Raw genomic sequence first — 14,625 nt, 5'->3', positions numbered from 1 at the left:
CAGTAAAAGGAGAAGTTTGCATTTATTTAGAAATGGTGAGAGAAAATGCATGCAAGGTAAAGAGGGAACATAGTGTGAATGCAGAATGGACTTGACCTTGGAGGAATATAGGGAGGGAGGGATGACGTACAAACTAGTAGGAGACAAAGTCTCCAAAGAATCTGTTTTTCTGATCAGACTTGATTGCAAGCTTGCAACCAGTGCCTGCCAGACTGATGACAGCCCAGCTTGTAAAGACAGCAAAGCCAGGACAGACCTGTTAAATCTAAAAGCTACCAGCTGTGTCTCTGAGAGTCACTACCCTGCAGCTTGTGGGAGCCTGGAAGGGTGTTGTGAGAAACAGGCTTGCCACAACAGCGGATTTCACTGAGCATGTGGTTTGGGCTGTTGTTGGCTCAGGACATTGGGCTGGGTGGATCTGAGTTCTGGCACGCTCTGCCCTTGCTCAGTCATTAGTGTTTGGCTGGTTTTACGCCAGGGAAAGGACAGCTTTCCTGCACTTGCAGATGTGGGGCACTAGGAGTAATGGCATTGCTAGCCCTGTCTGTATTGTTTCAAACACTATTTGCTTCAACATGCTGCCTGCCAGGTTCTTTTGATGCCTCCCAGTGCTGGAGAGTGATCAGTAACTCCCTGTTACTCATTTCTCCACCTTACTATGCTTTTCCTCTGTCCCTTCTCTAGAATGAAGTTTTCATGCTGTTTGTCTATCTCAGACTGATCTACTTATTTTATTTTATTTTATTTTTTATGGATTGCCACGAACAAGGCTGTATGTTAGGATATTAATTCTGGGCAGCTTTTATCTGAGAATTCTGTACACCTTAAAAAAGTGGAGCAGGCACTACTATTTCTGTTCTACTGAAACTACTGTTTTGTAACGTGTGCAGGACCTTCCTGAGCGAAGACAAGGAAGAGCACACCAAAGGCTGGCCCTCCTCCTGCTGTCTGTCCTGGGGTGCGTGGTGGAGGGTGCTCAGGCTGGGATGCCCAGAGCCAGGCAGGCTCCTGAGCTGCCCGAGCAGCAACCAGCACTGGCACTAGGCACTGCTTTTCTGAAGGATCTTCAGGTTGTGTAAAAGAAGGATTTGATTAATTGCTAATGCTGAGGGCTGGATTGTGGGTTGGGACAGAAACTTGAGGGAATAAAGACTAGCTGGGCCCAGTACAGAAACTGTCTAGAAAAGAAAGCTGAACTCAAATGAGGAAACAACAAAAAGTATGATGAGATTGGGAACAAAGGAAATCTAGTCAGGTTGGTAGAAGTTCTGCAAGTCTGAGAAATTGAGGAATAATTGGTGATAAGGCTCGAGATTTCTGGTAGTGAGCCCGGGACACAAGCCATGCAGGGTGGGCTTTGGGGATGTGGCAGGAGGGCTGGGAATACTGGGTGGCATGGAGCAGGGCTGGGCAGGCTGTCAGGCCAGGACACGGGGGTGCAAGTAAAGATAGAGCTGAGGAATCTCTTCCCACCAGAAACCACACATATCTTCCAGAGCCTTTTTGCCTTGTCACTGTGTACTGGAGAAATCCAACAACAATTTGCTTATCTTTGTCCCTGTGAACTAGTGACCATCTATGCAGAGATTAATAAACTAGACAGGGATTTACTGTTTTAACTCCTGCTGTTCCAGTTAGACGTCAATATACTTTTGTTACATGAGTTTCCTTGTGATGGAATCAGTTATTTCAGCTTTTGTTTTTAAATCCACCATAAAAAAAATTTAAAAAAAATTTGAAAATGCCAGTGGTCATGTTTGTAGCTGCAGTGTTCATTCAGTGCTTTTGTATATATTTGCTGTGGTATGCACTTTATTTACAGCATAGTCTCATGTTGCTGTTAAAAGAGTGAGTTTGTTTCTTGTTGTCTAGGGATGCATCAAGGTTGTGTAGTGGTGGAGTCTATGTATATAGGATCTGTTTTATTTGTTGCAGAAACAGGAAAATTCTGAAGTGGGGACTGTGGGGAAGATAATCTTGTGAATGCTGTTCAGAGAATTGGGTTGTATCTCTTCTTGCCAGTGGTTTTATTAATTGATTCTGGGCAAGTGACTTGCACAAACTTTTCATGGGTGGTCAGTCACTAGTGATGTAATCCTCGGTTTCTGGCTGACTCAGCTGAGATATGCAGAAAAGCTGAGAACTCACAGCTGCAGCAAAAGTCAATAGCAGCTATGCTTTGAACACGTTGTGCTGTGCAACGCTAATTACTTTGAAAAGCCAAGTCTCAGTCATCTGCAGACTTGTAAATCAAACTCCAGAATCTAAAGTATATCCTTAGACCTTTAAACTGATCTTAGATTTCAAACCTGTGCTTTTTCATATCAAGCTTCCTTTATCACTGTTACTTCACAATACTCTCTGTCTAGTGAGATTAAGAGAAATATAATTGTATAAACCCAGAGTAATGCTGGATAGGATGTATCTAAATCAGAAATTAGGACCTTTTGTTTAAATGCTGATGTAATTCCTCCAGACAGTGTAAAGAGGCTGATAGTCCCTCAAGGAAAAATGCTTAGGCACCCGTATCTGGTGATATAATAAGCACAACTTCCCGTCTGGCTTCTGAGCAAAGTAAAATAGGATGGCAGCCCTTCTACCAGCATCTAGGTTTGGTTTGAGGTCAGTTTTGAGTCACTTGGTTTGTCATTCTCAGTATTGACAGCTGAATTGGTAACTGATATTTTTCTAGGTATGAGTAGTGCTTGATTTTGGTGCACAATTTCTACTCACAGGAAAAATGCTAGAGTCTGAGCACTAAGGAAAAATCTAGTGCACTCAACTGTTGGTTTCTCATGGTTCTGTCAAAATGGAAACAAACATACTTTTCTGCAAGAGAATCACTTTGAGAACTGCTGACATGAGGGTACCACTGTGTTGGGCAGTGTTGCAGACAGACCTGTAGACAGACAAGTTGTTGCTTTTGTTGCTTCCATGATTCTTTTTGGAAGAAATTACTTTCTCTGTTCTTCAGTACTTGTAGGAGTGTGTATTATAGGAGAGCTGGGAATTCAGCTCTGAATCTTGATGAAGCTTTTGTGATTTGAGGAAGGTGCTCAACAAATTCTGGGCATTTAAATTGCCAGTATATTGAATTTTCCACTGATTAAAATAAAGTCAGAAAAGCTATTATAAAAAGATTGAGCATTGGTAAACGATTTATTGTAATAAAATTATTTAGTTCTTATATCTTTCGGCAATGAAGCTGGTGAAGGGTCTAGAGCACAAGTCTTATGAGAACTTTGGAACTGGGATTGTTTAGTCTGGAGGAAACTTAGGGGGAACCTTGTTGCTACAACTACCTGAAAGGAGTTGTAGCAAGGTGGGGGTTGGTCTCTTCTCCCAGGTGTCAAGTGACAGGACAAGAGGAAATGGCCTCAAGTTACAGCAGGGGAGGTTTAGATTGGATATTAAGAAAGATTTCTTCATGGAAAGGGTGGTCAAGCCTGGGGACAGGCTGCCCAGGGAGGTGGGGGAATCACCATACCTGGAGGTGTTTAAAAAGACATAGATGCAGTGCTTAGGGACAGGGTTTAGTGGCAGACTTCTCAGTGCTGGGTTAATGGTTGGACCTGATGATCTTAAAGGTCTTTTCACACCTAAATGATTCTACGATTCTATGATATAAATTATAAATTAACTGCCCCATAACAATTTCATGTATATTAACGATTTGTTTTGAAGTTCTCAGCTTCTTAAAGGCTTAACTTAAAAACTTAAAAGTTTTCTTTTTTCAGGAATATAAGTGTGTAGAAACTAAAATTTGGTGATAGAGGAATGACAGTTCTGCATTTAACTTTGTTCTTCCTCCTAGAAGAAAATTATAATAATTTTCCCAGGCTTCCAGTAAATACTTTAGCTGAACCCAGCACAGTATTTTTGAACACTGTAATAAATGTTCCGTAATTGCCTCTGGTGGCAAGTTCTCTGGCTAGGGAATCAGGTTGGCTCCTGTAGTTTAATCATATAATATGATTTTCATTCACTGTTGTAGATTGGCTCTGGACAGCTTCACATGTCAAATCTGACTGCTATTTTCTGGATCTCACTAGGGAAACTGTGTCATTCAATATAAAAAAGTTTCTATTGTCAGCCCAAAAATATGTAGAAATTCTTCTATTCTATGCGGGTGACACAAACATAATGAAGAAATAATAAAAATATTTTAGTTAGTAGAGAAAATATAAGGTAAATGTTAAGAATAAAAGTTTTTTTGTGTGCTAAGACACATTAAGGAAAACAGGAACTTATGTTTCAGGGTTTTAAAAACAAGCTATAACTGCAGGGTGTTTCTACTGTAAGATCAAGGCAAGGTTTATTTCTTACATCTTTACTTTTATTTGTAAAATTGAGTGTAACTAATGTCATCTATAAACCTATGATGGTTTTGGTTTTATAAACCTAGATTTCATACACATGATAAATTTCATTTTGGCTGTATAATTTTTTACCTCCTTCTCTCCTCTCTATAATTGTGAGATTTTATTTTTTTAAAAAAAAAAAAAAAAAAAAGAAAAGTTGTGTGCAGGTTAAATTTTACTCAGGCAAGTTGTGTAGGAGTTAGTAACCTTAAAAGGTTTGTAGGTTTTGAGTTGTTAGGTTTTTTGGTTTGGGGTTTTATGTGGGTGTTCTTTTTTTTCCAGAGACATCAAATCAGTCCAGCAGGAACATAAGTTTAGCCTTATTAATAAAAATGGTTGTTGTTAACAAAAAGGCATATATCTTTTTTTTTTTTATCTAATACAAATGTCATGCAGAAGCTCCTATTTTGGCAAGAAAAATGAGGACATTGTAATGTATAATGAGTATATACATCCTGAAGGCCAATTCTGAAAGTGTAGAAGGAATCACAGAAAATAAAATACAGAGCATAAATTCATAACTTATAAAATAGAAATAAAATAGACTAATCAGATTTTTTACTGAATCACTATTTGTCTTTTGGCTTACGTATGGTGTTCTGTTTATTTTGCTAAAAAAAAATAGGTAAAGAACAAAGGATTTGAGAAATATTTATATTAAAATGACGGAATCTGTTTTGTTGACAAATATTACAGGCAGAATTTCAGCTACCAGAAAGCTATTTAATTTTCCTACTTATTTCTTGTGTTTTACCTTTTCCTTGTCAGTATTTGTAAATGTATGTTAAAAATTGATGTTACAGGATGTATGGAGCTCTTCACAATAGATTATAGATTAAAAAATGAATTTCCTTCCTTTTCTGCTTCCATTTCCACTAAGTCTAAAAATACAATTTTGTGTTGCAACTTGATAAATATAATGCAAACCAACTTGACATCCTCAGATCCCTGAGCTAGTTGTTTTGCATTGTTGGAAAATGTGGAGAGTGATCTGGGCTTGAGGTTTCTTGAAGTAAATGGAAGTCAATAGAGAGTGGGCAGGACTGACCTACTGAAGTAATAAATAGCAATGTGACTTGTTAAGGGGTTAGTCTTTCTGGGATCTAATGGAACAAAAACTTACTCTCAGTAAAGCAAATATCCAGAGTCTTGTTTGTTAAAAAACATTCCTACTTGTTTACATTTATGAAATATAACTATGGGCCAACTATTGCTTTCCAATAGACATTGTAGAAACTGTGTGTCTCTGGAGGAGACTTCAAGGTTCAGATTAAAAAAAACAAAACCAAAAAACAACAAAAAAACCATCCACAACCAAAACCCAAAACAACCCCCCCCAAAAACAATCAAAAAGATAAGAAAAAGTGCTCAGCAGAGGTCTAAGGTTGAGTGAGGCTCAGAGCAGATGCTGCATTGTTGAAGTAAATACAAGAACCTTATCCTTTATGCAGCACCCTGTGGAATTGTCTCCTTAGAGCCTTCTGAACTGGAATCACTGGATGTCTAAAAAATCCAAGAGTGCAATCCATGTTTCCACTGGTTTTGGTACACCACATGATCTTGGAAGAGCAAATGCGCCTGAACACGTGCATACTGATTGAATGAAGGATGCAATTAGGCTGCATTTCAGCAGTATGGAGTTGGAAATTGCCAAATCACTCCAACCTAATGATTCTCTCTTTTTCTTGCATTTATGTTCACAGCCACATGCCTGTATACAGGTGGAATTCTTTCTGCAAACTCTGATCCCATGTCCACGTGACCCAATGCAGTCTGCTGAGATGGAAAATTGTCTGATCTAGAATAAAAGCTGGGAGACATTGTTTTGTATTCTGCCCTAGAACAGCTTCTGTTTAACCTTTAACATCCTCACCGCTTGTACCCACTGGTGGTGGCTCACAGGGGAGCTCACCTGAAGTCCCCACTTTTACATCTGGGCACAACCCACAAACAGTTCATGCAGTTGTGGCATTGCAGTGAGAGGGAGCTCAAGCACTGGCAGCATGCTCAGTGATGCCTGCATGCTCACTCCAAGAGTGAAGCAAGGAAAGAAATGAATGAGACTGGCTGGAGAAATAGCAGTGAAAGGTGATGAGAAGGGCCAAAAATTCCAGCTGGGAATGTAGAGTATTGAGTGGTAGATGGAGAAACCTCGAGGTCTGGCAGTATATGACTGCGTTCTGGCTGTTTATGTTAATATAGAAATTGATGTTATGCTAAAAGCTGTTTTGCAAAATGCCAGTCTATAGATTTTTCTGATGTCTTCCTGTTTGTCTGTACCACATTTGATTCAAAATTAACATACAACAACAGAGCTGGTAGATTTATAATGTGACTGCCATTACAAATTCAGCATTTACCAGCAGATACCTGACCAACTGCTCAAATACAGAGTTGTGGCAGCTTAAACTAAATTCACTGTGGGATTCAGTATCACTAGCACAACTTTTAGATGAATGCCGTTTTGTCAGGGAACATATCAAAACATCTGGTTTCATTCTCAAAGATGTCTTTTGGTGGGCAGAATTACCTCTGTAGCTTCCTAGGTATATTTATGTTGAAAAGTCACTTCATTCTTGATAGAATTTTGTCTACTGAAGATCTGACCTTAAGTGAATAATTAATAAGCAGTCCTTTTCAAAACTACAGCAGGAGCTTGACAGCTAGACCCTGAAAATCAACAGCAAACATTGGAATATGAAGGGAGACTCTAGTTGTCACCTCGTATTAATATAGGCAGACAGTTTACTGGCTCTCAGCTCTCGAGTTCCTGAGGCAAACTCAATGAGTGGGATTTATAATACTTATTATTAATTTTGTTTGGAAATCATTCAGGTACTACGATGAAAGGCAGCCATATAAAAGTTTTGGAGAACCATATGTGTGTCCAGTTTTTATAGTGGCAGTAGAGTCTTTGGCTGATGTAAAGATTGAAGGCTTTAACTGTCTGTTAAAACAAGCAGTTTGCACAGATATTCAAAATGCTGAACGTCCTGCCATTCCAAAACACTTTGTTTTCTACTTGTCAGAGAACTGAGGGGTGAGAGGCAGAGCAACAAGAAGGCCATTCCTCGGTCATGTAGGTCCGTAAACACTTTCTGAAGCAACAGGACTGCAGGTTTTTTGCTTTGCATTGCACAGAGAAGTGCCCTACGTGGTGCTGCAGTGCTGTGGTGTAAAGGGTGATACTGTGGCTTCTGCATTTTTCACTGCAGAATCAGCCACAGCAGGGCAGGATTCCTTCCTTTCCACCAAGGGTGCCTCCTGTCCAGGGCTGCCATTGGGTAAATACTTCAGTGCAGTTACCCAAAGCTGTTGTGCATGGTAAAAGTAAAGAGTAAAGCTTATCTATCAAATGAAGAGGCAAGACTTGGGTCAGGACAGGGATCAAATCTAGCCTATATTTGTAGTAAGAAGACCAGATTTTAAGTATGGTTTATTCGTCTTAAATACTGAAAATACATCTGTGGACTTTTCTCCATCAGAGTCCAAAATGTACAATAAGAGGTGTAAGTCCAAAAATATGAGATAAATCATAGAAGCATAGAATGGTTTGGGTTGGAAGTGACCTTAAAGATCATCTAGTTAAGATCATCTACAACCCTGCCTTGGGCAGGGACACCTTCCACTAGACCAGGCGGAATGTAAGATAATGGTCCAAGCAGCTTTTATAATCCAGTTGTTCTCACTCCTTGGCAGGGAGGAACAGTCTCTCTCTGGATTGGTATGTGCTATAGAAATTTTCCTCCTTCCTATTATAAATGGCTCTCCCAAGCCCTGGCTTTGTCACTGTGGGGAATGTGCATGCTGTTTATTTCCTGCAAACAATCCTTAAGCAGCTCCCTGCAAATCCCTGCTTATGGGACAGGAGAAAAGTGAGGATTTTGCCCTTCCCAAAAACCTTCACACAGGTTGTGTACATCTTGCCAGCCATGAATGTGCTACAGGTTACTGCTACACTAATCTAATCTAATGCTTTCTCTCTCTCGATTTATTTTGGTTACTGGCTGCCTGAGTGATACAAGCCTGAAAGATCCTCAGCCCTGGGAACAGAGTGACACAATCCAGGGAGCAATCTGGCTCATTCACTTCTTTCGCTGTCTCCCAGCAGGGAAGTTCATGGCTGCCCAATGCAAAGGGATGTTTCTGACACGTCTCAGGCAAGAGCTCAGTGGCACTGTTAGTAGAGCATGGCTGTCTCATTTGTAGGCTCTGTTGATCTGACAGCTAAGAATTACCAGTACTGATGCTTCACTCCCTCTCTTTTTCTCCAAGCTAGTGATTTGTCTATGTTATGGGTAGGTAAGCTTGACAAAACATTACACATTAGCAGCTGAGACGGTGTTTCAAATGGGAAAATTGCTAGCAAACTGCTCCATTAGAGACGCAAATAACAAATTCTTTCTTTCCCTCAATGAAAGAGAGATATAGTTAAGGCCTAAATTAATACGTCTGTCTGCCCCACTCTGCAGGAGGAATCACTCTTCAAGACAAATGGCTTCGTCACTCGTGAGAGCGTGGGCTGGTTCTGCTAAGGCTGCATTAGGCAGAGTTTTTTTATCCTTTGTGTTTTGCCATCCTGGGTGTGAGCAGTACAGGCACCAGATGAGGAGGTGATGAAAGGATTTGCACCTCAGTGAACTTTGAGATGGATTAGTATGGGAATTCAAGTGCTTACTCTTTACTCTGGGATAGTTTCTCATATTTGATGGCAGTTTCCCCCTGTTTGGTTTTTTTTTTTTCTCTTTTTTCCTCCAATATGTTTACTTTTTACTCTAATTGCTGCAAAGTCATTCAAAGAGAGTGGGAAGAAGGAGGGCTTTATCCTGTCCTACATCATGTTATTACAAGAAAAATGCATCTGAATCCATTAGGCCCCTCATACTTTCCGATGTCTGATAATATATTAGAGGAGAGAAAGGAAATTGTTCTTGTCCTTTGATGCTGATGTCAAAGACTCTAAAATAAAGCTTTGAGAGGCAGACAGAGCATTGCCATGTGTCAGAAGTGGGGAGATATGCTTCAGCTCATCTAAGTGATACAGCTGGCAGCAGGTGACATGGTACAGTGAAATGGGTGACTGAAAGGAGGAACAAAAGCCCCTGAGAGGTTTGAATGTGGCCAATTTATCAGTTTTCTGAATTGTACTTGTGGAGTCTTTTAAATAGATGTTATTATGAAGTACCAGAGGGAAATCGAGGAAAATTTTACTGAGATAGGAGAAATCTTAAACATGGGGTATACACAAAAAAAACGAACTCGCTGAGGTTGCTTTGCACTAGCACAGGTAGTTTTATAGTGTATGACAGCACTTCACAGCATGCAGGGATAGACCATGAAAAATACAGTTTTCCAGGGGTCATGTTCTAGGTAAACCAGGTAATTTTCTCTGAAATAAAATGTGGCTGTAAAATTTAGATTAGCTTTTCACTTTTTTGAGAAAAAAAATTACAACACTAGATAAGAACTCCGTTTGTCACTCTATTTGGAAGATGGCACCTCTAGCAGCAGTTTCCTATTATATCATGAATAACACTGGTTTATAATTAAGCTTTCATCACCTAGAAATTGCCAGCACCCCTTCTGGAAAAACCTAGTGTTTCCTAGAGATTTTTAATGCTATACTGCCCTTCACGTGTCATTTATGAGCTCAGAGGAGGTGAACGCACAAAGTATTAGTACAAATAATTTGTTTTCTGTTATTTATTTCATATAACTGCATTGTGTTTTTCAGCCTATGTCTGCCAATCTGTAACATGCATTTGTGAAAAAATAAATGAAAGTCAAATGAGTACTTTGTATTTTTAAAATACCTGCTTATTTAATGCTGCACTTTATTTAATGTTCCAAGACCAGCTGCATTTTGTGCCCAAGTTGCAATCCACCTACAAACACACCCTGATGAGAGCACGCAGTACTGCTTTGTTGCTTCTCTGGTAGCATCTGCACAATGTAGTACAATGAGCATAGTGTGGTATGTGTAGCCTTTAGTCCTTCATTTACAAAGAGCTTCATACAATAAAAAAATGTAAGGTGTTAAGGTGAAAATATAGCAGCAGATGACAACAGCCTTGTCCATCTATTTCTGTACAGGCCATCTGCTGCAAATTTAGTAGGAAAAGGTGAAGAATTCAGTACTGCTTCAGAAGGTAGCTCTCTGAATCAACTCTTTCTACATTCCTCTCCACATTTTCTAGAAATTTCATTTTTTCTTATCAGTCAGGTTCTGTGGCTATTCTGATTTTGGCTTTTTTTGCCCTTTGAGGGCAAAATTTCTGTGTACGTATTTCCACTCTTGAGCCACTAAAATTTCCATGGAATTTTAAGTGCTAATAAAACGGAGTCATGTTCTTCCCAACCCCCACTGTATTTGAGGTTCCCTGTGAGGACTGCTATGCTATGCTTACGTGCAGCATGTGTGAACCCCCAATTTGCATCCATAATGCAAAGAAATTGAACAGGCATGGCCCTTTTGTTCCTAGAAGTGTCTGCACAGAAATACTTGGGAGGAATTAAACACCAAACTGGCAAGCTGACAAAAAGCCTTTATGGGAAGAGTATGTGTACTGCTAATTCTGGTGACAAACACCCAACAATAGTAGCGTGCTGAAGCTTACAGCAATTTACATTTCGCTGTGGACTTGCCAGAAATGAAGCACGTTATATTTAGACCAACTGGAAAGGAAACCTCAGACACTAATTCAAATCACAAAACTAGGGATAGAATTAACTCTGATCACAACCTTTAAAATAGACTGCTAGAGAAATAAGAGTGCATGCACATAGACTGTTCAAGTTGACTATGCAAGTTTTACAATATTCATTACGTAGAGTATAACTGAGCTGGCAAAATATCTTATTTTCAAGGGGGCGGTTTGGGGTTTTTTTTTGTGGATTGAAAGCACAGATCAACAGAGGAATACACTGTACAACAGAGGGTTGATGGACCTTACACATTTACTCTGCATTATTCCCAAATCCTTTAAAAATCATGATTTAGTTTTCTCTGCATCTCATTTTATCTCCATTCCTGGTTTTAACATTTTTTCTCCCCTCTGCATTGCTGCAGCAGCTCTAAATGACTAGACTGAATTATTCCATCATTCCAGTATGGTTTTGTATTTCAATTCTAAACCATTTCCAACCACAGATTTTTGCTATTGAAACTGTTTCTTTTTATGACATTTTTGGAAAAAATACACAACATTTGAATAACAAGTAAAAGCTAGGTAAAGTTGGATTTTGCTTTTAGTTCCAATTCTGATTGTAGGAATTTAGCTGCCATAGTAATTTTAATTAGTTGTATGAAGATCCACTTTTACATTTCTAATTGAGATTAATATTTAGGGTTCATCTGAGGAGAAGACAGTCATTTTAGCAGGAATTTGGGGAACTTGCTGACAAAGACTTGAAAATACTTCTGGGAAGGAACAGAAATTAATCTTAGTGGATACTGTATGCAGTATCTTAAAGCTGCTTACGGTTTATGTTAGTGATACATGCATTTATGATACTTCATAAAGAATATTTCTTTCAAACCAAACCTAGAAATGAAAACAGCAGCATTTACATGTAGTTTGGACCATATTTTAGAACACCTTCAGTATTTTGTATTTAAAATGGAAAGATACAGGGATCTTTTTGCTTTGCTTTAACATAGACACTCCCCCTCACTTAAAAATCTGGATTCATATTACAGTTAATTCAAGTTTGGTTTTTAGCATGTTCCTACAGATTTTTGCTCCTGAGTCACCCTGATAGTACTATTAATCTGCTTATTAAAATTTCACAACTTTAGCTTTTAGTTTGGATAGCTATGTTCTATTTACAACAGCTAGTCAAGAAAAGCATCTGATTTTTCTACCTTAACCTCGATTAAGTAGTAAGAAAAATATGTCTACTAATTTTATTAATTCCATGAGCTTTAAAGATGAAATTTCTATAGCCTGAGACTTTTTTCTGTACAGATTTAGTGTAATCAGTGAGATGATTTTATTTTCTAAGTCTCTAAGTTTATTTTCTAAATTTTCTCCATTTACTGGCTTTCAAAAGAAAAATCTGTTTCACATAAAAACTCTTTTGTTTTATATTTATATAAAATATTGCTATCATGTTTAATGTTATTCCTGTCCTATAATTGTGTAGTTAACACATATATTACTTTGTTTGTTTTCAGACGTTTGGAACAAAACCTCATCAAAATCATTCCCCCTGGAGCTTTTACTCAGTACAAGAAGCTTAAGAGAATGTAAGTTTTAATAAGACCAATGTGCAAGAGCAATCATGATCTTCTAGCTTCAAGTTCAGTGTCTTTATTTTAGAAACATATTGGCAATTTCTATGTTGAAATCACTGGGGATTGCACAAATAATCTCTTCAAAGTGTAAGCAATAGTGGAATTTGGTTCAGGATGCCTAACAGTGCATGAAATCCTTAATAATGCGTAATTTCACTTCCTTTTATAAACAATGTGAACTAATTAGTTGCTAGTCTATTCAAACTTCAAATCTACTTCCTCAGAAAAGATTTTAAGTCATATTTTTTTCTCATTCATTCTGGTATCTGTTTGTATCATTTCAGTTTAGTTGCCCCAGCCACAGCAGGAGTGTGTATTCTTGCGAAGTAGTTAGGATTTTTCTGTAGTGCATTCAATGTCCTGATGTTGAATTGGTTTGATTGTTTACAAGAAAACAAAGAAACCTGCTGGAGCTTATTTTCTCTGTTTCTTAATCACCAGTAGACACCCAGATAATTCTTTTCTTAATAGTTCTTGTGTTTTCTCTTTGGATTTTAAAAAAATAATCCTAATTTGTAGCAGCATTCTCATGCAGATAACCTGGGCATAATCCCTGGTCAGTGTTTCTTTTCATTTTTAAGTGATATATGAGACAAGTTGTGACAGTAGTACAACAATAAAATGGTAAAACAAGTTACTCCTCCTTCACTGTAGTATCATGATGTTGATGGGTACCACTGGACCAGTAACCTCCAGATGTCATTCAGGCTTTGTGCCTTTACAGTTCTTGTTTTCTGATGTGAATAATACTTACTGGAAATAAGAAACTGTCAGCTCATTTCACAGAAGACACTGGATTATCAGATAGCTAATTTTTGGGGGGACTGAAATGAGCTTGTGCTACACCTTTGTATTTAAGGGTAAAATTATGTGTTTGCCAGTTCAAATTTACCAACTTCCTAGAGCTGGAGAGCTGTAAATATGGATGTTAATATTTAACAGGTCAAATCATCAATCTTACAGAGTCTCTGTTCTTCTGTCTCACTTTCAATATAGCTGTATGTATTTTTAAAGAAGTACTGTATTAGATAGCAAGACGGTAATTTCAGTGAAAAATGATAGATCCCTTTTCAGTGATCTAACTTGTAACTTTTTCATTATTAAAGTCACTACTTATTTCTTTCTGAGGTATGACTAATTTTAGATTTTGGCAATGTTTTACTGTCTTTTCATTTTTCATGATTGGTGAACTCTAGTTTTATGGGAGTTGACCAAAAAAAAATGTTCTTTAACTTGACTAGCTGCTCAACCCATTGCAGCACTTACTATGTGAAATGGTTAATGTTAGAATTTCACAGCAGAATTCCATTAGCAAGTTGTGTTAACAGCTTTCTGGAGTATAATTGGCATACTCATTGAGACCTGAACTCATAGTTAAATAGTAAGTTATTGTGCCAGATGATCTGTATCAAAGCTTAGTTAATGTGACAGCATTTTGTGGAAAAACTTGGGATAGGCAGTTAGGCTGCAGAATGTCCCGTAAGAAACATGATGCTTTGCCATTTGGTTATTGACCTGTCTCCTTGTTAAAGTTTTATTCCTGCTGGACAGTGAGGCTTTAAATTGGGTATCACTATTGTTACATAAAGTTTAATTGAGAACATTTGTTCCACTGTTTGAAGAGATTATTGACATCATCTTTTCAATGTGCAAGATTGACAGTATTGTTAACACAAAACTATACTTTGGCCAAGGACAACCTCTTAAAACAAAAAAATTATCCATCCTTTTCCTTATAGAGGAAAGACATGTTTGAAGTCACGGAAGTCATGAGCCTTTCTTAATTTCTTTCACTTTGATTTCAGTGAGCAGTGCAATAGCATGAAGATTATTGATTTAATTAAATTATGCCCTACCCAGGGTACAAATTAAGAACAACAGCAACAGCAGCAGAAGCAACAACAACAATAATAATAATGATAATAATAAAATTCAGAGGATAGTACTAGCATAACATTGTTAATTGTA

At 38.1% G+C, this 14,625-nt stretch overlaps 1 protein-coding gene across 1 annotated transcript in view; it reads left to right on the top strand.

The window, feature by feature from the left end:
• Positions 1-14,625, top strand: part of SLIT3 (slit guidance ligand 3) — a 531,438-nt gene that overhangs the window by 344,806 nt on the left and 172,007 nt on the right. The window contains exon 11 of the mRNA XM_037398361.1: positions 12,538-12,609. Within this exon, the coding sequence (XP_037254258.1) occupies positions 12,538-12,609 (72 nt within the window). The remainder of the gene's footprint in view (positions 1-12,537; positions 12,610-14,625) is intronic.

Source organism: Falco rusticolus, chromosome 8, assembly GCF_015220075.1.
Source record: "Falco rusticolus isolate bFalRus1 chromosome 8, bFalRus1.pri, whole genome shotgun sequence".
Classification (NCBI taxonomy): Eukaryota; Metazoa; Chordata; class Aves; order Falconiformes; family Falconidae; genus Falco; species Falco rusticolus.
This window is presented reverse-complemented; position numbering and strand designations above follow the sequence as displayed.